Consider the following 25,107-nt stretch of genomic DNA (forward strand, 5'->3'; position numbering starts at 1 on the left):
CCGGATGAAATCGTGTCCCAGTTTTCCAAAAAGAACTTCAAATTTTGATCCGTCTGACCACTGAACAGTTTTCCACATTGCCAAAGTCCATTTTAAATGAGCCTTGGCCCAGAGAAAACACCTGCGCTTCTGGGTCATGTTTAGATATGGCTTCTTGTTTGACCTATAGAGTTTTAGCCGGCAACGGCGAATGGCACTGTGGATTGTGTTCACTGACAATGTTTTCAGGAAGTATTCCAGAGCCCATGTTATGATTTCCATTACAGTAGCATTTCTGTATCTGATGCAGTGCCGTCTAAGGGCCCGAAGTTCACGGGCATCAAGTATGGTTTTCCGGCCTTGACCCTTACGCACAGAGATTTTTCCAGATTCTCTGAATCTTTGGATGATATTATGCACTGTAGATGATGATAACTTCAAACTCTTTGCAATTTTTCTCTGAAAAACTCAGAAAACTATTTTTCGCTGCAGCATTGGGGGAATTGGTGATTCTCTGCCCATCTTGACCTCTGACAGACACTGCCACTCTGACAGGCTTTTTTTACCCAATCATGTTGCCAATTGACCTAATAAGTTGCAAATTGGTCCTTCAACTGTTCCTTATATGTACATTTAAATTTTCTGGCCTCTTATTGCTACCTGTCCCAACTTTTTTTGGAATGTGTGGCTCTCATGAAATCCAAAATGAGCCAATATTTGGCATGACATTTCAAAATATCTCACTTTCAACATTTGATATGTTATCTATATTCTACTGTGAATAAAATATAAGTTTATGAGATTTGTAAATTATTCCATTACTTTTTTACTCACAATTTCTACAGTGTCCCAATGACCAGTGATCATTAATCCCTTTTTACAGCTTGTTTTCAGATATTTAGATAAGTCTTCCACTTTTATATAGGCTAATTTTACATAGATACATACGGATATAAACTCATCCACACATAATATTTTGGCTCCATATACATACACATATACACACATATGCATCTGAATTGCTCGAAATGGATTAAGTAAAAAAAACACAGCCACTGTCCCAAAGTGGCAATTATACTGTAGGATAACAGACAGAACAATGCATCATGTTCTATAAGATTATAATGTTTGTAGCGGGATCCAGGGGATTAATATGTACAAAATATATTTCATACCTAGTGGAGTTGGTAACTAATAATAGTAGTAAATGTGTAAAGTATCATAAAACAGAATTACATAATAAAGCAAGAAAAAAATACCTCAAATGTGTATCTATGAGATTCGCTGAGAATGAATTGAGAATGAATTGGCTGTGAGAATTTTAATTACAAAATGGCGGCCGCGCTACTGAAGCGCCACCTAGTGTTTTAATATTCACGTCACGATAAAATAAATGATCAATGTCCACATTTAAAAGCTGCAGTGCTTACCTGCAGTTCCACGGTGTTTTCGCGTTCCGAGGAGAGAGATCGCTCCAGAAAAAAATTATTGTTTACAATCCTCTTTCCAAGTGTTAATCGTCCACACGATGTGACAACATTACTCCACTAAAGTTTAACGTTACATCCAAGAGCGCTGATTTTCCACGGGATAATCACTTTCGATTGGGATTCAAAGACTGATTTACGAGCTAGTTAACTAATGAGACACACGGAGAGCGTTTAAAAACAGCGCGTCTGTGATTGTCCGTGTGTGCCTACAGTATTTCCATTCAGAGATGAGCCTGTTTAAAGAACCTCCATTCTAATACTAAAATGACCAGTAGGTGGAGGAATGATACAAATGGTGAACTGTTACTGTGAACGGTTACTGTTAGGTTATCAGTACAATATCGCACGCCTCTTAGCCAATCAGATTCGAGAACCAGAAAGAACTGTTGTATAATATTGAATAAGAGACAATCATGTCAAATAGGTTCAGTGCAGATATTTTTCTGCAACTTTTGACAAGATAACCATCCTGTTTCAAATACATTTTAAAACGTTTATATGTTGAAAAAAACTGTTCTTTCACGTTTAGATGTATGAACTCCTAAATATAAACAATCTTAAATATGAAACGCAGAGCAAATAGCGCATTAGGCTAAATTGCATGCGCCAGCACCATGGCCAGCACGAAACAGCGCAACATCAATACAAAGAAAATATTTTTTTCAAAATTTACCTTTATAACAAATAAAAAATAAAATAAGGTCAGAAGTATCAAGATGTAGAACAAATTTGTGCACAGTGCGTGAACTGCAAGGGAACAAAACACAAGCCACAAAATAGTTAAATCAGATAACCGAAGTGATCTATAAATAGAAAAATAAATTATTAAAATAAGGAAAGTCTAGCCAGAATTGCCAGATTTGCCTTTTTTTCACTGCAGAAACAAAGACACAACTGTCTGCTTCGCAATGATTTATTAACCTGGAAACCTCTTACCATATGGATGTGCATGTAGCCCTGTCACAATGGGTTGTTGGATTTATTCACGCACTTTAAAAAAATATTTTTTGAAAGTTACTTTTTCATATATTATTTGCCTAGTATTATCATAAATATAATAGGCTGTATATTAATATATTGGGAGAAAGCTGTTATATGTGAAATCAGATAATGTGCACCCTTATATAGCCAAAATGTAATTATCCTCATTTCATAACACATCTCTGACGATTCGACTGTAATCAGGCTTTTCCTATGGAAGTATCGAATCTTCGACTATTAAGGGTCACCCCTAGTTTTTTTGTTGTTGTATATATTTGTTCAGAGCTCTGTACGTTGCTCACTATTGCAGTTTTAGTGGTTGTTTTACTAAGATGTTTGTTTATAACGCATTAAAACTTAAGGAACTTACCTGAGCTATATGTATTTTGTAGCTGGGGGAAGTATATGCATTCAAGTATCACCCCTCTTGGTATTTCAGACGCCCCCTCGTCAGCGCTTGGCTGGCGCTCTCACTGCTGACGCAGCACTAAACAAGTACAAAATGAATATGCGCTTAGCAATGCATTCACATGTTTAAATAGACACAACATTTATTACTGTAAATAATTCATTTACAAAATGACTACATCCTAACAGGTTTGTCAACATTATCTTTACTAAAATAAAAATATCTGAGGGACCCCCTTAGTATAATATTGACTTCTTATAGGAGGTCCCTAATGCCTTATGGGGGATCCAGGACCAGTTCCGGGACCTCAGCACTGCTAATGCAATGCATCACCAATTGAGCTACAAGAATATCAGTCATATACTTGATAAGATCATTATGGTTTAGCTGCCATCTAGTGGTTCCCAAAAAAGATGCATCTAATAATTGAGAACAGTTTGAAAAATAGACCATTTCACAATCAAGACTCAGACTATATATATATATATATATATATATATATATATATATATATATATATATATATTTACGCAACCAGGCTAGGAGCCAGGGCCTGTAAAGAATGATGAGTTGCCATTAGCAATAACTTAAATGCTTTTTATTGAAGACTCAATACAATAACTTTAGATTAATGTATCAGTAATTATTGATAAATCTGAAAGTTAAATAGCCTCCTTTATTGTCTCTTTAAATGTCTCTTGTCAAAAAACAAGCACTACATTAAAGAGTTTATTTTCGGATATATTTATCATCAGTAAACTCTAAAGTCACAATTTTTCATTTTCTTGAGACAGGCATTTGGCAGATCTGCATGTTATTATTCACCCTTTCCATTTCCTGTAACCTAAGATATAAAGGGAATTTATTATATTACTAAGCTTCAGGCGAACTGCCAGAGTCTGTTGATTCACACTTAGGAGGTTAAGCAAGTGCAAGACAAGATCACAACCTGATCACCTCCACAGGGACACATCTCATTTGCCTTGACCTTAAACCATTCAGATAAAAACCTTTAGATGCCAACTTTCCAGTGACCCATGAAATCATTATGTCATCAATGAAAGGCCATAAAAAAGCACATAAAAATTCACTTTCAAAAAACAACTACATGGAACAAAAGAGCAAAAATCGTACTGGGTTTTTAAATTAAATGAAGCAATAACATGTTTATTTTACAAAAGAGACGACTGGGTGATGGTTAAGTTACTCTCTCAAGAACAAAAGCTGTTAACAGCCGTCATCAGGTCTCGCTGTTCCTGGCTGATGGTTTCAACCAAATGCAAATACAACAACTTGTGAAATGGGAAATCCCCGGGTGATATCCAACTACTCCCCACAAGTGTTATGTATATTTCAAGAGGATGAATGCATCATTTGACTCTGCACTACTTTACACAATTGCATAGTCAATGTTCAACATTTGCATGTTTTATTGTTACACTGTTTTCATTTTCCACAACCAAAATAGTTTTACAGGTCATAACTTTGGATATAGTTAACTGAGAGTTTTTTCCGGTCAAAGTTTCCACATACTTTCACAAAAACAGATCTGGTTTTACCCCATTTGCCTTGATTTCGATCTTTCTATCTTTTCTTATGACGTGAGCTACCAGTGCCAGTGCAGATTTTGAAGTAACATTTAAGACGGCTTTCTTGTTTAAACAAAACCAAGGGAGGCTAAATTCTCCCATTAGCCACAGTTGGAAAGCCAACATTTGTAAATGTGGAATTAATAGCTATGTATATGTAAAATAAGTAAGGGATAATGTAGAGGCAGCCGGTAGTTATCGGGAAATAACTACCGGCTGACTCTACATTATCCCGCTTATTACACGGCTACTTGTCACATAAGAAAAAAAACTGGACATGAATATGAATTTGAAACATTTTATTGGCATATTTGTTTTAAATTAACATTTTTATCCTTCCGCGAAACTTTGCACAGATGCATAAAATGATCGTAATACCTTATTAAGATCCTCTGCTTCATACTTGTCTGTCTCCATTTTTTCTCTTTTAGCCAGTCTTTGAGAAGTTTTAATGCCCATTCTGTATTTTTTTGTGTGTTGGCTTCGTAGCTGTCATGCTCTATTTTGTCAAGTTCAGTCTCAGTAAGCTATCTGTGTCTTGTCGTGGTTGTCCAGTGTTTGTCACAAGATGGCGCCAAACAAACAGTAATCTTTATTGGCGCGGAGCGATCTTACTCGTAAAAGTAGTACCGGCTATGCGTTATTATTTTGGAGCGGTTATTATTCGAAAAGAACGAACCTGCAAATGTCTCAACTGACCAATCAGAATCAAGCATTCCAGAGAGCCGTGTAATAAATTAAAATAAAATATATGGTAACACTTTAATAAGGTTGTATTAGTAAACATTAATAAATGCCTTAATATAACACAAACGAAACAATGAACAAGTATTAGTTCTTGTTAATGTTAGTTAATATCAATACAGTTATTCGTTTTAGTTCATGGCGCATTCAGTAATGTTAACTGTTACAATGCTTGATTTTATAAATGTATTAGTAAATAACCATATACTCTGAAAAAAAATGATACATTCTATTTACTAAATTTTTTTAGGTAAGTGGTTGCAATTAATTTATTTAAGCTACATTTAAACAAAAAAAATTTGAAAGGCAAAACAAAACAAAAAACTTTTGTTAGCTTAAATAAATTGATTGCAACCACTTACCTTAAAAAAAATTGTAAATTGAATTAATCATTTTTTTCAGTGTACAAAGATTAATAAATGCTGAAAAGTATTGTTTATTGATAGTTCCTGTTAGCTAATGCATTAACTAATTGTTACCAAATACAACCTTATTGTGAAGTGTTATAATACATTGTAAGTTATTGTGAAATTTATACCTTCCATTAACCTTTAAATAGTAAAAGGAGATGCCATCTCTTTATAAGCAATACCCTCAACATGGGATATTGTTTATGGAGAACTGATCAGAACTTAATATCACAAACAAAATATGATGCAATATATTATGACTAATACATGATTGTATAAGCTCCAGGGGAACATAACTGTGATCCAGTCTGTAAAAATCTAGCAGTTATTTTTAATTTTTTCTGCATAAAATCATGATGTAAAGAACATTCTGTGAAAATATAACCTTGATATAAGTAAGGGTAAGATTGTTATCAATGAGGAATTAGATTAATCCAGACTAGGCCTTATTTATATCAGGACATTTTAATAATTCAAGTTGTTCAAAACATACCCTACAAAAAGCACTACAAGTGTGCATCTTGAGACAAAACAATGTCACCGATATTAGTCAGGACATGTTGTTTTTAAATTAAAGCAGCTCAAACATACATTTTTAGTCTGTGACTAAGACCTGTCCAGGAAACCGCCCCATGATCCTGGATTTTACAGGGCCAGGTCCACAAAGCAAGATACATATTTACAAAACATGAATTGTTTAATCAATTTCTATTTAATAATAAATTATTGATGAAAATAATTTGCCACTGGTCACCGGAACACACTAACAGCTACAGTAAAGTATGTACATGCTGTTAGTAGGCATGCTTTACACTGTTAATTATTCATAAAATGCCCTTTGAGAATAACAAAGGTTGCTCGGGGAAAGTCAGTGACTTGTATAAAAGGGAATATAGAGCCAGTTATCCATCATCTCTGTGGAAACCAAAGCAGAGTGAATACTCAGAAGTCAGCTTGTTGCTTGGTGATAAAGCTTTGGAAAAAAGACCGGCTGCTGCAGCTGTCTCCTAGAGAAACTAACATGTTCCAAACTGCTAATGAAACTGGATACATAAACAAGATCATGTTTAAAATGCTCTTGGCTCCTCGTAAACAGTACCTTTACATAAATACTTCGACCACACTCATTTTTTATTAGTGTTTTTAGATTAGCTTTTTTAGTAACAAAATAAAAATATGGACAAGAGACAATCCTCATGTGTTTTATATTCTTAGCACGCTTAGCTAAATAGCATCTTTTATCACTGCGAAATTCTGCTTGTAAAAATAAGTTGAACGTTTCAACTCATAGCACAGCATTAGAGGACAAATGAACAACTGAAACATGAGCTCTAGAGAAAAGCCATAGGCATTTTTCTTGCCCCAAATCCATCTTAAAAGAGGGGCACATGCACAATGCGAGAGAGAGGAATGGTTGCAATTAACTTCTCTAGAGAGACACAAAGAAGAATTTCATTTTGATTTTAATATATTTACATACAAGCTGAATGTTACACATGTTGGTTGTGTTGTGAGTAAAACAATAATATACAGTACAGAAAAATAAAATATGCACTTAAATTAAAGTATTAGAGGCATAATAAATAACCATTTAACAGGCATTCCCTGGATTCAATAGCAACATGAACTAATATGGCTCACCGGCACCTGAATAAACAAACAGCGGAAAAGATTAGCATACAGGTTTGAATTAATGATAACCAGCCATGTGATTACCTTGCACAAAAATGTATCTTTTTGCTGAACCCATTGTTCCCTAGGAATTTATTAAGAAATGACTAAGAGTAACACTTAATACATTCCATAAAAGTTGAATTAAAAGATAAATGGAATCCTACAACACTAATATTTACTAAAGGTTTCCACTCTTTTGCCAAAGACAGGTAATTTATTCGGCTATTTCCACCAGTCCACGGTAGCACCACTGAGTTTTGGCCAAAGTCGGCAGGATTTAATCCACAGTCATAAGCATTTCCGGATCAGTCTTTCCCATCCTCTCTTACATTAGACATTCGGGAGACCCGCACACCCACGTAGTGAGAGTCCTGAGTTTCATTTGCAATTATTTCCAGCAAGTCTTGCTACAGGATGAGTCTCTGGCCCAGAATTTTGCGATTAATTTCTGCCAAGGCCACCGAGAACACAAAAGCTTTCTCATCAGAGAGATTGGCATAAATGTCAACCTCCTTTTCCTGTTTTTCTGCAAAAGAAAAACAAAGTAACTATATTTAGAATTGATTTGTGTCAACAGGATATGGTGCCAGTGTGGTATAAAATACGAATAATAATAATAATACCAAAAAGGCCAAATGAACTTCAAGCTAATAAAACTATATGAAACTCATTGTTCGATAACAAAGATGAAAAGCAGGCAGATTGAAAAAACAAAAGCTCCTCAATGGAAACGCTGATAATGCATGGATGTTTCCAACACGGCAATGATTTATTCAGCAGTGAGTAAAGAAAGGTCCATGTGCGTAAATCATTAATCTACAATACAAAAGGCTTACACTTGGAACCAGTGCATAAAGAACCACATGCCACCTGACGTTTTCGAATACTGGATCTTTTTTATTCTAGTGCTCAGTGAGATGAATATTTAGGTTGTTATTTTGTGCAGAAAGTACATAAACACAGTGCTTTACATAAAACACAATGGGGTTTCTCAGCAAAGGATTCAGTTTAAAAGCAGACTATTTGTTTTACAGCTAGGTGTGGTTGGGGAGTGAAGACAGACTTAACCATGATCAGTGGTGACATGCCACAGAGAGGCTTTTATTCTAAATAAAATGAGCAAATAAACAAAAAATAAATCCTAGCGGACGAATGAAACCATAGAGAGGGACAGTGGTTATCTTAGTCATTATAAACCAGCTATATGACCTAGAAAACATAGTTAGCATCCTTACACACTGACAGAAGAGGCAGATCCCTTGTCAAAGCTTTTTATGCAAAATAATAGCCTATTATTTCACACAATTTCTACAAAATATCACCTGACACCCGAGATCTTTATAAATGTGTTTTTAACATCCCAAAAGCCTTGCTTTGTTTTCAGTCATTGCTCTTAAAGTGCTTTGACCTAACAGCCAAGATGGAAAACATTTTAAATTGTGAGGAGGAAAATGCACAAGCGCATAAATTGGATGACTCAAAATGGTGAAAATGACACCTCAAAATAGAAACGAGATTATGAGACAGCCCTAGAAAATAAACTTTGTTATAAAAAGGTGTCCGCAAAGCACAAAAGAGAATATTAAATTACGCATTATTGAAAAGATCCCGAATGCCATTTTCAAAATGACACATTTTTTTGTCTGATTAACATCCCATTTTGTTTATATTTAAATCCGTATGGTGTTGCTTTTACTTAAACATTATAAACAGTGAAGTTGATAATTAATTGTAAAAGACTACATAGAAGCCACATCACCATGCATCTCTACATTTCCCATAGTCCAGATGTTTGCAGTGGCCATAAACCTATAATGATTACTCTTTTCCAAACATATGGGTGTGGTTTACCTTTTTCTTCCTCCTGCTTCTTCAGTCCAACAGTTTTTGGTCTGCCTCTGCCTCTACGAATAGGATCTGACTGGCTGTTGGTACGTGACCGTCTCCTGTTTTCCATATCATTGGTAGATGTTAAGTTTATCTTCTCTTTTCTGATTCTTTCTGTTCGTCTTCTCTTGGCATCCAATTTGTCTGAAATGAAATAAAGGTGGATAAAGGGTTAACTTCAAATTCTCGTATGGGTGAAATTATAAACGGTGTGGCCATAATTGTTGTTGGCAGTATTCATATTGTCACTAGCTAACACTCTTTTATAAACACATCTGCATATAATAAAACACCAGTTTCAACAAAAAATAAACCTGTTTTTATGCAGTATCTCAAACCCATCTCCTAAAAAGTCAAAACAGAGACCTGTCAGTCAACATGAAACAAATGGGCACAGTCATTTTCTATGAACAGAAAAATTAAAGGCTCATTACTATAGGAAGTAGGCCTGCTTCTCCATGAGGGAGTTTATTTATAGGGCTCTTCACCCTTCAAGCAAACGTCATCAGTAAAAGCCTCTCACAATCCTTTGTGAAAACAGCTTATCGGATCGAAAATATAACTAAACCAAAATAAAAATAAAATGAATCAGAATGAATTTGTTTCTCTTTATTTAAGAGGCATGACAGATATTTACAAAAGCACACTAATTTATTACGGATTAAACTATCCAATGTAAGAGAGAGATATTTAAATCTTTGATGACAACACATCTTATGAGAGCTTTTAAATACTAATATAATCAAGCAGCTCCATAGCAGCCATTTTATTTAAAATGCTAAAAACCGTTCACAGAGAGCTGCTCCAAGAGCTGCTCCCAGGCCTGCTGTTAACTGAAAATTACAGCACTAACAAGCAGATTTCTGTTCTTAAACTAATTGAGAGTGCATCATTTACTATAATCAAAATCATAAAGTATTAGTATTAGCATAACATAAAATCTTGGCCACAAACTTGAATCAGAAAATACTTGAACTGTACTGTAATTTTTAAAACAACACCACATCACATTTACAGATCACATTCAGGCTTTGTTGAGAATAAACACTGTGTTAAAGGGATAGTTCACCCAAAAATGAAAATTCTGTAACTGATTAAAAATGAATACTATAGAAGTTATTGGAGCTTCTGTTTGTTTAGGTTATCAACATTCCTCAAAATATCTTCCTTTGTGTTCATCAGAACAAAGACATTTATACAAGTTTGTAACAACATGAGAGTGAGTAAATGATGATAAAATTTGCTTTCTTTGGGTGAACTATCCCTTTAACAAATGATAAAAAAGCATGCACAGCAAAAACAAGTTAGCCTAAATAAAGTCTGTCTTATTTAAACTTGAAGCACAATATTCTAAGCCAAATAGAGAATGAGAATAAACAGTCTATTCTGTTTTGGAGACAAGAGACTGGGGCTAAAACGGAAACCAAGTGTTATAAGAGAAGAGATATTTCTTTAAGTTAGGACAAATAAATCTATCTTTTATCTAGAGAAGGTAAATACACCCTACATTAAACATAAGATCTCAGTCTCCATACACTATGTGATGTGCAGGAACCTTTTAAGGCAAAGCTATTTTATAAATTAACTACACGTACACAGAAAGGGAATTCACATATAAATATATAAAAATAAAACTGTAAAACATTCATAAAACGAACAATTGTACAGATTGAACATTCCATTCATAACTCAAAGCAATGCAACAATTACAGATTGAGAACCACACAAAAAGCAATGCATGAGCCAGCTGGGCTTTGAAAAATAAAAACCACAAAACTTCGGTATGCTTATGACTATCTGTTTGTGAATTTGACCGTTTTTAATCAAGTGGTTTATTTTTAGCATATTACTCGATATCAATAATGATCGTGACTGGATGATATGAGTGTATGAACTTAATACAGGGTAAAAAGCATACAATCCAATGAATGCAACTAATAGGGTTTTAAGCCACATGGTTAAGCTGAAAAGAAAAAAAAGTGTAATTGTGAAAATTCTGCTTGCTAAAATGTAGTCACATGACTGTGTGTGTAACCCACAAAGTCTTCAGGTTTAACAAGATTAGTATGACCTTAACTGGCCTCTTATCACTTAAATGCACACTTAGTTAACTTTCTATGTGGGAAGATATCACTTCAACAATTGTCTCTCATTCATTTTTTAATGAAACTTAACTTATCAATCATTAAGAACAAAAACATACTGTATCATTTTCTGTATAACATTCTCCAGGACTTTGATGTCTCTTATATTGAAATTTTGTAACTAGTTTCTACATAACAAGACAGTACAGGGAGGGGGTGGAGAAGCAGAGGGAACAAGCTTTTCAGACAGGAATTAGTTTGCCCATCCCCCATTCCTCTTAGCACTACTCACTCAAGCAAACAGCTAGCACTGCAGCACTCATTTCTGTATTCTCAATGCATCATGCTGACTGCAAACTTCACTTAGCCTATAGACTCAAATCATGCCAACAGTAAAAATACGACACGTTTGCATATCTCACACCCTAAAAGCGAGAAGGCTAACTGTGCCATGTCAACCAATACATTCAAATACTGAATAATACATTTTCAGAGGAAGAAAATATTAACTGGTCAAACTCTGAAGTCACATTCTAATGTAATATTTTTGAACATCCCTCATACAACAGTCATATTCACATTGACATTTGCTAAAGGCAACTTGATCAATTATGCAGGAGTAGTTAATTAATTAAAACTAGACATAAATATTCAATCCATAAAAGATGCACAATTTACCTATTACTGGAGATGACTTCTCATTTAATTTAGCATTGAGAAGCTTTCGACTGATGAAGACATAGCCACAAGTACAGGATTTACAAGCTACAGGAATCTGAGAGAAACAGAAAGAGAAATTTAGAAGAGTTCAAAAACAAAGTGGTGGGTCTATTAATACATACATATTCATTAAAAATGGCTAACAATGAATTCACTCTAACTGAGGACGAAGAACTCTTCAATGTTAAGCATTATAAGGTAAATGAAAAGAAAATATTGATGAGTCCTTTTGACTGGGGAAAAACTGACGCTGACCCATGTAACGTTAAGCAGGAAACTGAACATGTGCCAAAAGACGACAATATTGCAATTCAATATACATTGTAATAAAATGGTGGAGTCCCGTTCCTTCGAGGCCAAAATACACAGTGATCATTCAATGTCAACAGCATTATTAAAATATCCGGGCGTCATCGTTAGAAGTGCTCGAAGTCTTAAGATAATATCGCGATGTACTTTCTGAGGTCAGCTTTGTTCGTGATATATTTAAATAGGCGAGTACATGCTGCATGATACCAATTTCATTGTTTCAATACAGTAAGCTGGAAATCCATATACAGCCGTGAACATATTCAGCTGTTAACTATCTGCTACCTTGGCGAAATGCAAACAAAATTCGCTGGCTTAACAGTTGATACGACGTATAATATCAGTGATAACACTTCGCACAATTACTCAAAATGTGAAACCTTGAATATATATATATATTTAGATCGTCGCCTAGGCAACAACGTTGCTTCGTTTTTACACGCAAACATTAAATAATTTCTCAATGAAGCATGCATCACACTAAACAAATCAACTCGGCATTGAGAACTTCAGAAAAAGACAAATACTCATCATTCATTCTTAAACAACACCTCACCTGTTGGTCACACTCGGGACATGATTTGGTGGCCATTTTCACTTTCTTTACTTTATTTGTAGACATAACGAGGAGACTCGATAATATTCCTCCACCTCGGCAATCGTACTGTAAAACTTCAAGCTGCACTGACGCACACTGGCTGGGAGAGAGAGGAGTGCAGCTGATCGGCTTCCCGCGAGCTCAGGCACACACGTACTAGCCAATGGACCATCAATCACACGGTACACTCTGCGCATGCGCCATCAATCTTTCACTGGTTGTCAGGTCATATGAGCCGTGTATGTTGATATTTTTGTTAAAATAATAAAAAGTTGACCATTGCTTCTCGCAAAGCTGCTTTGAACAAACGAGCACCACAAGAAAGATAAATATTGTGGGGTACAGATATTTCCTCTTATCTATGGCTGCAGCCCTCACTGAGCATGCGCTCTACAACATAACAGTCACGTGGTTCACGAACAATAAGTGCTGATGTGTGTGAAATAGAGATGTCTGGTGAGACCGAGACGTTGCTATCACATTTAAATATTATGTTCTGTTCACATAAAACAATGGGCCGATTCACTTTTTATTCAAGTAATCTTAAAATGAATGGTTCGCTCGCATAAATAATAATCTCTGTCACCATGTGATATATCTGGAATTTTCTCTTTTATATCAAATTTTATAATATGTGTGTGTCTATGATGTAAGTTTATATAAATTTCGGTCTTTGTGTGGGTGAGAGAGAGAAGTGGGGTGAGAGCATTCGATTATAATTGTAATCTGTAGTAATTTAGCTATACCAAAAACACTTGTGGCTAGGCTTTAAATGTGACACATTCAAAACATTCACTATGCAGGCAATTGGGATTGTAAGGAAGTGTACTTAGAGTTATGAGCATGAAAATGTAGGATCTGATAATTGGTTAAATGATACAGGCTCCTGGTATGTAAAGTTTTATGGGTTCCTTTGAAATTTGAATTTCCAAATGACTGAAAAGATAAAGTCTTTGGAAATTCCATGGAAGCATGGTATACTGACCTGTTTTAACACATTTTCTGCCATGCAAGAATTAGTTCCACATACCCCCTTCACTGATTTTTTAACAAATATACATATGGTAAAAGTGCACCAGACTCAATGTTGGTAGCAGTAAGAGAGCTTTTGGTAGCTTTTTTAAACTACTGATAAGTAATAGTTAAATATATATTCACATTAATAAAGGGGACCTTTCACAAGACTTTTTTAAGATGTTAAATAAATCTTTGGTGTCCCCAGAGTACGTATATGTGAAGTTCTAGCTCTAAATACCATATAGATAATTGATTATAGCATGATAAAATTGCCACTTTGTTGGTGTGAGCAAAAATGTGGCATTTTTGGGTGTGTCCTTTTAAATGCAAATAAGATGATCTCTGCACTAAATGGCAGTGCCGTGGTTGGATAGTGCAGTTCAAAAGGCAATATTATCCCCTTCTGACATCACAACGTGAGCCAAATTTCAATTACCTATTTTTTTCACATGCTTGCAGATAATTGTTTACCTAAGATACTTGATGGTTGGTTGTTTTTTTTAACACATTTTCTAGACCAATTATAGCATTTCAACATGGAAAAAGTCAGATCTTCATGATATGTCCCCTTTAAAACACAATTATGCCGTCGAGGTTGTACACTTATATATCCAACAGATGGCAGCATTTCACTCCCATTTTTCAGCCATGCAAACTACAGAATCATTTTCAATTCTTCTGTAACGTCCTAGGATGAATATGTTGTTATGTTAACATATTATATTATGAATATATTAGATTATGTTACATAATGTTATGTTTGCTCTATGTAGAAGTTGTAAATACGTAAGTGTAATGGATAGGGGAAAGCGCATATTTTGTGTTCATTTTTTGGTTACACTAGGCAAAGAGTTACTGAAGTTTGCTATTTATTTTATTCTTTTGTATTGTACAGGTTATTTATGTTTAGTTATAAACATTTTGGTTATTGTTTTGGCTCTCTCCTAAATCCATTGTTTCTACATTTCTATATTTGATTAATTAAAACATATTCCTTTTGAACTTTAGACTTTGTTTTGATTTCCGGGGTAGAAGACTGGACCTAATTTCGGTTAATTTCTTCTTCTGCTAATTTCTTGTTGTTGTTACCTGTAACATTTCTAATCACTTAAAATTTTGCTGATCATTTTTAAAGCTTGGGAGTAAAAATCAACGTTTAATTATGTAAATGTACTAAAAAAATCTGTTGACAGGAACAAAATAGTACAAATATTTTATCTTGTCAATATAATCATTGTAATGATTCAATCAAGCCTAAGCTGGTTGCCTGGTTTTAGCTGGTTAAAATTGATGGTTTTGGTCACTTTTTTAGCTGGCCTTAGCTGATCAGGCTGCAGGGAGATCAGCTGACTCACTGATGTCAGTTTGATAGCCTAAATATTTCCTTAAATGGAGATCACACCAGCATCCTTTTTTAAAAAAAAAATTATTATTGAATTGACAACAATCATCAATCAAATACTTGGCCGTAACAAAATTATAACAAATACAAATATGCTAGGGGTAATTTAAAATAAAAATATCAAATAAAGTACACATTTTCAAAGTTTTTAGTGCTTTTTGTTTTAAAGAAAAAAATCTTATTAAATCAATATACAGTTCCATTTCTTTTTTTAAAGGAGATAAAACAGTTTTTTTTTTTTAATTTGTGAATATGAAATTTTGCTAACAGAAGCATCAGATTTATTATTTAAATACTATTGGTAGTAAGGTCTATTTGGTTATTTAAAACACCAAAAAGTAAATGTTTCCTAAATTAAACAGAATCACCATCAATATTCTTAACAATAAAATCACAAACATTTTCCCAAAAGGGACCACCAGCCCATATGGTTTCCTCTTCTTCTTATGTTTTATGGCGGGTGGCATCCAACGTTCATATGGTTTCCTACTGCAGTCTCTTCTGATGAAATCCTTGCCGGTTGTGACAGTGTTGAGAAAGTCCCTCCCCTGAGACACACCTACCCCTCTGTATCACTGGGTATTGTAGTTTTATTTTTGCTTTATGCCATGACAGTTGAGAACTGAGAACCACATGAGAACTACAATACCCATTACGCACAGATAGATAAATGCGTAGAATGAGGGGATAAAGAGTGGCGGGTTTATGGTTGTAGGCGACGATGAAGAACGCTTCTCTAGCAAACATTTGATCATGCTAACCGGCCTTGCGTAGAAAAGACCTAATTGAGAAAGTGAACCCGCTGTCTTTATTTCTACATTTAAATTAACCTTTATCTAACTATAACTACGGAGAAGGCTGCATTGTACGGTCATCGTACGCGCGTCCGTGTTTTGGATTTTTTTATAGGTTCCGTTTCAGACTTTCTCACTTTACCGACATGTTTCGCTTGCAGTCCCTGGCAGCTCGGTCACTGATCGCCGGAGCTCTTGATCAGTATACTCCATTGACACTCAAATCTTTACCGAGTCTCAATGGGGTGAGACACAAATCTCAAGGTCCCACCGTAGAGAAGTACGGGCAGATGCGCTTCAGCACCGCCGAGGCTAAAATTGATGCTGGGCTTTTTAATGGAAAACTGCGGGAGAGGATTCTCAGTATGGAGACATTGAACCCGCAGGTGAAGGCTGTGGAGTATGCGGTGAGAGGACCCATTGTCATTAAAGCTGGAGAAATCGAGAGGGGCTTAGAGGAGGTGAGAGCACTTGACATGCTGCTGTATCGGTTTTATTTTAATTATGTGAAATTACCAACGGTTACAAGATCGCATCAGTACTGTCTGCATTTTGTCAAGAACATACTGCACATACATATTGCACAGTTTCATTCAACAGCTTTCATTCATTCATTTATCTTTGAATTAAACACCGACTCAGTCCATAGGAAAGTAATTTCAGTTTCTAACCTACATTTGTGACCATAATCAAAGCAATACAACAAGGGTTTTCTTCCTACAAAGCTGACCATTCAACACCAGTGTTATCTAACTCTCTTTCCATAGAGTTAGTTTGTTTGAGTTTGTTTGGTCTGTCATGAGAGATGAGCTTTTCGAGCTCTAATTATAGCCCATGAGCAGGTGGCATTTTGGAGACGTAAACGATTCCACTCACCATCTCTAGTGTGTCCGTTTACTGACCTTCAGTAGTACATGAACTTCGCATTGTCATGGCCTCTGCACATGACTGGATGGTACGTCCTGAATGTGCACAAAGGGATTTGAGGACCACAGTGACGCACGATCAGTGGAAACAAAAGTGACAATCCAAGTGATGGAAAGGAAATTTTAGACTTCATTTCATAACGCTGCAACAGTTTGTCATTTTAACATAGCTGTGTGAAGGCCTACACCTACATTTCTTGACACATCCTGATAATGCAAAAATGCAGACAAATATTTGCTTTGATTAATATCTATTCTGTGTGCGTCTAATCATTTGAGACGCATTTGATTTGTGATACTATGCACTTTTTAATGCCATTAAAGTGTTAATCTGTAATGGACAATTCTCATTATTCTACAGGGCAGTACAAAACCCTTTTCTGAGGTCATCAAAGCCAATATTGGTGATGCACATGCCATGGGACAGCAACCAATCACCTTCCTCAGACAGGTAGTCAAAAATGCATGGATTGTTCTAACTAAATGTGCTTCTTGCCCTAACCATCTCTCTAAAACAACAAAAAATGCTGGGTTGTTTTTAAAAAAGGGAAAAATATTACCTTTTTTTGGGGTTACTTTAACCCAATGACTGGGTTCGACTCCTTTTGACTTTGTTCACACTGTCAGTCCAAATCCGATTTAATGCACATCCAGTGCAGAGTCACTGTGTCCATATTGTGTATCACAACTGTTCAGATCCAATCTGTGCGTCCTATAGTGTTCTGCAGCTTTCCGGATTATCTGCAGTATTTCTATGGCAATGACGTTGTGCTGGCACGACAATCTGCCTCAACATCTGATGTATTTATGTTTTACATGACGTGAAAGCATGATGTAACGATAAGCTACACAAATGTGACCGGAGCGGTCAGACTGAAATGGATTTCCAGAAATGCGATCTCAAACCACCTCTGGATGTAGCCTGAAACAGATTAGAAAAAATGGATTTCATATGGTTTTGTCCGTTCACACGTTCTAAATGTGATTGGATCCCAATCGGATATGCACCAAAACCGGATTTAGACTGACAGCGTGAACAAGGTATCTGACCCAGCGCTGGGTTTGAAATAACCCAGAATTTTTTAAGTGTATTGCCCTAAGAAAGAGCAAACACCTATATTCCGCAGTTAAATTTTTTCTATAACATGGCCAAAAGAAAAAAATATTTCCCCATTTCTTTTTACATCCACATTTACTTTACATTAACCATTATTGTCTCTGTGGTTTACAATGTAGATGTAGTCACAAATAATCCATGTTTGATCAGTCAAGTAATTCTTGTGCAAATGTAGAACAGATTTAGCTCATTTGGTCATGCCAGTTTTGTCATTTATCCTGTAGCGCTATCTATCCTACAAAACTAAAATCTTTTACTATCATGCTTACATGATATTTCTTTATCACTGAAGTTAATGTTCATTGTATGTCATGAAATACAGCAGCTCTGGTTGACCACTCTCAATTTTGCAAGACTGTGAATTCCTGTGAAAGACAGCCTTAAATTACTTTGCCAGTAATTGTAGCATAGTCACAGTTTATGTAGCCTCAAACTGAACAAAAGCTTGTGTGGTGGCCCAGGCTTGTCTCTGTGCCATTGTAGCTGCAGTTTATGACGTGAAATAATTTATTTGCATACCATAAGCAAAACTCAGTTTGCTCAGTTTACACATGGTATTAAAATCTGTCTCAACTGATCTGATCACAAGTGATCAGGAGGGATAGACCTTAATGTACAACTGGGTGTGAAATGACAATTTCGCTTTTTAGGATTACACAGAGAAGGTCTAAGATGTTGTGTATGTATATATAATATACAGTACAGGCCAAAAGTTTAGACACACTTGACTAAAATGTTAACTATGATTTTAAAAATATTTTAATCTGAAGGTGTATAGTTAAATGCATGAAATTACGTTTGTAGGAAAAAACTATACCGGTGTTAAACAGACAAATTTCTGTTATTAGAAAACAAAAAATTTATTTTAAAATATTATTTTTGAAATAGAGGACTTGCACTGAATATTACAGAAAAAGCTGTCAATAAGAGCCCAGATTAAATGTGAAGTCCTTCAATATTCTTTAAAATTCAGTCTAAAGTAAAACTTCAAGAAGCTTCTTGATAAAATGCCACGAGTATGGTTTTGCAATTTCTAGGCAAAGGGTGACTGCACTTCAGATGATAAAATATAACAGAGTTTTTATTTATTTTGGATGCTTTCAGTGACCAACATAATTCCCACAGTTGCATCTGTGTTATGCCATAGTTTGGACGAGTTTATTATTATTATTATTATTATTCTGTTATGTGGAAAAATATATAAATAAAGAATAAGTGTTTCCAAACTTTTGGCCTGTACTGTATAACTCTTGAAATAGGGGTGTTATTGCATGTTCATAAACTGCAAGCGGATATAAAGCATGACAACGTGTGAGTGCAACGTGTGTCAGTTCTTAGCCAAAGGAAAGATGCCTCTGGCTACATGAGCTATCACTTGGAAACTTCAGGAAGACCTAGATTCCTCCAGCCATCTGGCCCTGATTGTGTTGCGCTAGGGAGCAAAAGTCCTGCACAAATGTGCAAACTTGCATAAATATTGATGCATGTTTGTTTTCAGTGGTTAAATACATTTACAGCACTTGCTAAATATGTCCCAATTGCTGTGAAGTTCCTCTTATCAATCAATCAATCAATCAATCAATCAATAATTTATTTATTTGATCACAAACTAATAGAGCTTTAGTAAAATGTTCATCTATTGTTTTAGAATAAACAAAATACATGCAACTTATATTTGTTAATGTGCAGGTGGTGGCGCTCTGTACATTCCCTGAACTGATGGACAGCCCCAGTTTCCCAGAGGATGCAAAATGGAGAGCACGGCGTATCCTGCAGGGCTGTGGCGGATACAGTCTCGGTGTGTGCATTTTTTTTTTTTTTAATACCGTTGATCATAAATATATCTGGGAAGGAAGTTGGGGCACAATGGAAAATTGCTTTGCCACTACCAACACATTTGCTTTTGGTTGCAGGGTCCTATAGTGCAAGCCAGGGTGTAGAGTGCATCCGTAAAGACATTGCAGCATATATTGAGCAAAGAGATGAGGGAGTGCCTTCCAATTGGGAAGACGTTTTTCTCACCACCGGTGCGAGTGATGGCATTATGGTAAGTGATGATGGATTTAAAAATTTGATCCAGTTGTTTGGGTCTTCAAACCAAACAAATCTAAAGAAAGATGTGTGTTGATTTTGTTTATAGACTATTCTGAGACTACTGGTGTCCGGAAAAGGCAGTTCTCGTACTGGTGTAATGATCCCCATCCCTCAATACCCGCTCTATTCAGCTGCCATCTCGGAGATGGATGCAGTGCAGATCAACTACTACTTGGATGAAGATAACTGCTGGGCCCTTGACATCAATGAACTTCACAGAGCCTATCAGGCCGCCAAACAGCACTGCCAACCTCGGGTCATTTGTATCATCAACCCTGGAAACCCAACTGGTAGGAGAATTGTAAACTAATAGGGAATGAATTCTTTCAGGGTGTCAGTATGGCAATATTTTTTATCTTCTCTAAAAATGCCAGTGCCAGTTTTCTGATCCAAAATGTGCGACACATCATGAAACGAATAAAGAGCATGATGTTGAATATCTGTTATGCCCCTTCCTTCATCTCTATTCAACCTTTAACAGGTCAGGTACAGAGTAAAAAATGCATTGAAGAAGTCTTGCACTTTGCCTATCAGGAGAATCTCTTCGTTTTGTCAGATGAGGTAACAACAATTTATTTTGCATTCAATGGTTGAATTAAAAAGGCTTTCATGTCAGTGTTTTTATCTATAAAATGATTTAAGCCTCACACTGTCAAAGTAGGTGTGCATCATCCAACTAAATGAAAAAAATCATGCTGTTCGTGTTGTTTTTGTGCTGTTTCTGGCAGGTCTACCAGGATAATGTGTATGCTTCTGACTGTCAGTTCCACTCCTTCAAAAAGGTGCTATATGAGATGGGCCCGGAGTACTTCAACAGTGTGGAGCTCGTCTCATTCCATTCTACCTCCAAAGGGTACACTGGAGAGTGAGTATCCGAATCCAAACAGCCTTTCCAAGATCAGTTTTCACTGACCCCTTACACACATAGGACATAAGCACAGTATCCCGAAACATATTTAGAAAAGTTGCCTGGCTCTGTAATTAACCATTTTAAATAGAAATCTCATGACTGTCGGTTGTTGACCTTTGTAAGGACAAGCTTAGCTGGAGACCGTTTAAGAAGCATTTAAGTGTACGGGGGTTTGTTTATAATCAAGTTTATTTAAATCTGAAAGGAGCATGGCCATGTAATCCAACCAATCATCCCCATTGCCTCATTCCTAGCTGGTATATCTATCCCAGTTGGGGGGGTACTCTAGGTTTGGGCTAATGTTCTCCCCTCGGACAGCACAAATGTCTTTGAAATGTAAAATTTGTTTAAGCAGTTAAACCTGTTTCCCCTATAAAATTAATTTGTCAACTGCAGAATGTGGCCTGACTTGAATTAAATATCTGTCATTTTGTTTCCGTGACAAGCCCAAACATTTATGGTTTCATGTCAATTAACGTTTTTCTTCCAATTCAGAGAACTAATTGAGAGCTTGTACTTTTGCAGGTGTGGTTTCAGGGGTGGATATATGGAGGTGATCAACATGGATCCAGAGGTCAAGGCCCAACTAGTAAAGCTTTTATCAGTGAGACTGTGCCCTCCCTTGGCTGGCCAGGCTGCCATGGATGTCATAGTCAACCCTCCACAACCAGATGAGCCCTCATTCAAGCAGTTTTACCAGGTCAGTGTAGTTACATTTCTGCCCGATACATGGTTGGGAGGCAAAACATTTGTGTAGTTATAATATTTTGTGTCTCTGTCTCTCTTAGGAGAAAGCAGCAGTGCTAGGAGCTTTAGCAGAGAAAGCTAAACTGACTGAGCAAATCCTGAATGCAGTACCAGGAATTAAGTGCAATCCCGTCCAAGGGGCCATGTACGCTTTCCCCCGCATCTTTATTCCTCCTAAAGCAGTGGAAGAAGCCAAGGTAAGTGCTCCTGACTTTAACAAAACTCTGGCTTTCTGTAGCTTCATTGCTTTTGATGGCTTGGTCATAAGTATCAGCATCACTTGACTGTTCATTTACTGCATGGTGATTCTTGGTTCATGTGAATAGAAAGGGTGTAACCAGTACAGCTAGTTCATCACACTCCCACACTGTCACGGTTTAATGCAAACAAAATACAACTGCATGTAACTTTATACATCAGGCTTTAAAATATATCTCATTTTGGGAGTCATGGTAAATGTTTAAATCGTTTTTTTGAAGTTTTTATTGACATGATTGTTTTACATAAAATATTGCCGATCACATCAACACACTGACTTGATAAAATTAGGTCTTATAAATGTAACCCCTATTCATAATTCAACAGATAACTCTAGAGCAGGATTGTTATTGTTAACTAAATTATTAAAATCAAATAACATGAAGGCTTAAATATGAAATATTGAAATCATTGAATTTAACGGTAATTAAAAAGGTTGCCTTAGCAATAAATTGAAATAAGTTTGTTGAGGTACTAAAACTATTAGTGGAACCGAAATACTATCACTACAAATAAAATAAAATAAAAAACACAAAACTAGTCAAATAACAAAAGCTCATCGCTAAGTTACTGAAATTAGACTAAAATTAAGATAATAAAAAAAAATGGATGCCTAATTTCCATCCAAACAGGCTGAATGTGGGCTGTAATTGAAAATGTAATAATGTCTAACCATAGCCCTAAAATAAATAAATGTAACCAAACACCTTGTAATTACTGTTGTTATTCTGGCTAGAAGTGGGTTACTCGTAGCTAGACTATATCAGGACTGTAGTTAACCTAAACTGTGAAATGACGGTTGTTGAGTCAAGCATTAAAGGTTTCACCTGTGCATGTGAAAACTGAAAGTTGACTGGTTTTCCAGGCTTTGGGAATGAAACCGGACATGTTCTACTGCCTGAGGTTGCTGGAAGAGACCGGAATCTGTGTAGTTCCTGGTAGCGGCTTTGGGCAGAAAGAAGGAACATACCATTTCAGGTAAACTTGCTTGGAAGCAGATTTAAACATCATTTGCATAGTTAGGTAACACATTTTCCCTAATGGTTGTTCTGTTTGTCTTCATTTCAGAATGACAATCCTGCCATCCACAGAGAAGCTGAAGGTGCTCCTTGGCAAAGTTCATGATTTCCAAGTCAAGTTCTTGCAAGAATTTTCTGCTGTAGAGCAGCTAGAGAGATGATAATATCTGTTGCGATTTTGAGAACCAGTTGGCCAAGCCCAGCATGACAACTTGAACTAATTTCTGTTAACTTAAATTAATAACAGCAAAGGTAGTAAGGGCCTTGTGTGCCAAGTTTTTTATTTTTTGTTTTATACATGATTTTAGGAGATTATGGCCATGTTATTTTTTGGTAGATATAATTTTTCAAGGTGGTTTAACGGTTTAAAGGAACACAGCCACATTTTGGGAATTTAGCTTATTCACCGTATCCCAGAGAGTTAGTTAAGTCCATACATACCTTTCTCATCTCCATGGGTGCTGTAACTCTGTCTGACGCAGCCCCTGCTTTCTTAGCTTAGCACAAAGACTGGAAGTGAATGGCTCCAGCTAGCAAACTACTCTCAATAAGTTACAAAAAAACGCGAACATTTTCCTATCTATGTGTTGTGATTTGTATAGTCACAGCGTGTACAAATAACAAGGTGATATGAGACATAGCCATCTTTTAACAGTATACATACTGGGAACTATATTCTCAGAAGGCGAAGCACTGATTTGCACGACTCTGACCGAACTCTCTGCTCCTCACCAGGGGGCTTCTCGGGTGCTGCGAGCAAATCACTCCGCCCAAGCAGCAGTGCTTCGCCTTCTGAGAATATAGTTCCCAGTGTATATATACTGTTAAAAGATGGCTGTGTCTCATATCACCTTGTTATTTGTACACAATGTGACTATACAAATCACAACACATAAAAAGGAAAAAAAATTGTCACTTATTGAGAGCAGTTTGCTAGCTGGAGCCATTCACTTTCAGTCTTTGTGCTAAGCTAAGCTAGCGGGGGCTGTGTCAGATCGAGTTACAGCACGCACGGAGATGAAAAAGGTATGTATTGACTTATCTAACTCTGGGGGATACGGTGAATAAGCTAAATTCCCAAAATGTGTTCCTTTAACCCAGATGTAACACTAAGCTTTAATTTTTTTTTATTTAGATGCATGTATCCGTCCTTTTTTTTTTCTAGGTTTAATTTGTTCTTAAATTGTAATTTGTAAACCATGTGCATGGTGAACAAACACATATGAGATTAGATGACAACAGACTGCAAGTTGTTCACAAAACTGTAGTCTTGCCACTTCAGCAGTTATTTGCACGTAAGATTGTGTTGCCATATCCTCTAGGTCAAAACAGCTGCAATTTCTGACTATTCTTTCATTTTTTAATACTTCAAAACATGAAATGATTTTGCTGACGCATTTCATATTTTCACTTTGATGGTAGAATTTTTGTGAGCGGGGAAAAAAGATGTTAATGACTGAAATTCTGAAGGTACGTCACGTCATATGGGTCAGATTTTGAAAAGTTTACAAGGAGGAACTTTGATCGGTTGTCCTCGTCTTGGTTGCACTCATTGCCATGCAATGTACATGTTTTATTTAAAAAATTAGAAACTTAATTGCAAGTGAAGGTTCTGTTGGCATCTTTGACCCATGTTTATTGTGTATATATTTTGCATCATGGGCATTTGAAAACATTGACTGAAGCATGTGCTGGGGAAAAGTTGTTGAAAGTTCTGGACTGTGATTGTTTACTTATGTATTTTCTCCAGGGTTAGCAAAGTAAATGTGAACACCTTTATCGTTGCCCTGTTTGAAATAAGGTTGATTTCAGAACGCAATTAGTGCCAAAGTTGCAAATTCTGTTTTTTAACCTAAATTATCTATTTTAAATTTCAATTTTAAAGGACTTTTTTTGTCAAAGCCATTAACAATAAATTGTGTTAATGCAGCATCTTGGGCTTTAATATT

At 36.0% G+C, this 25,107-nt stretch overlaps 2 protein-coding genes across 2 annotated transcripts; one reads left to right on the forward strand and one right to left on the reverse strand.

Moving 5' to 3' along the window:
- Positions 1 to 7,047: 7,047 nt before the first annotated feature.
- c2h16orf87 (chromosome 2 C16orf87 homolog) lies at positions 7,048 to 13,178 on the reverse strand. Its single transcript, XM_065289320.1, has 4 exons — positions 12,833 to 13,178; positions 11,926 to 12,022; positions 9,128 to 9,307; positions 7,048 to 7,802 (listed from the first exon to the last, which is right to left on the reverse strand). The coding sequence occupies exons 1-4, from the start codon at positions 12,896 to 12,898 to the stop codon at positions 7,684 to 7,686; spliced, it is 462 nt and encodes a 153-aa protein (XP_065145392.1). The 5' UTR covers positions 12,899 to 13,178; the 3' UTR covers positions 7,048 to 7,683.
- Positions 13,179 to 15,959: 2,781 nt separating this feature from the next.
- Positions 15,960 to 23,475, forward strand: gpt2 (glutamic pyruvate transaminase (alanine aminotransferase) 2). Its single transcript, XM_065289319.1, has 11 exons — positions 15,960 to 16,548; positions 17,375 to 17,464; positions 19,820 to 19,928; positions 20,044 to 20,177; positions 20,271 to 20,514; positions 20,706 to 20,785; positions 20,953 to 21,089; positions 21,660 to 21,834; positions 21,923 to 22,078; positions 23,005 to 23,117; positions 23,208 to 23,475. Exons 1-11 carry the CDS (start codon positions 16,234 to 16,236, stop codon positions 23,317 to 23,319), a joined length of 1,665 nt encoding a protein of 554 aa, XP_065145391.1. The 5' UTR covers positions 15,960 to 16,233; the 3' UTR covers positions 23,320 to 23,475.
- Positions 23,476 to 25,107: the final 1,632 nt, after the last annotated feature.

The sequence above is a fragment of the Paramisgurnus dabryanus genome, chromosome 2 (assembly GCF_030506205.2).
Source record: "Paramisgurnus dabryanus chromosome 2, PD_genome_1.1, whole genome shotgun sequence".
NCBI lineage: Eukaryota > Metazoa > Chordata > Actinopteri > Cypriniformes > Cobitidae > Paramisgurnus > Paramisgurnus dabryanus.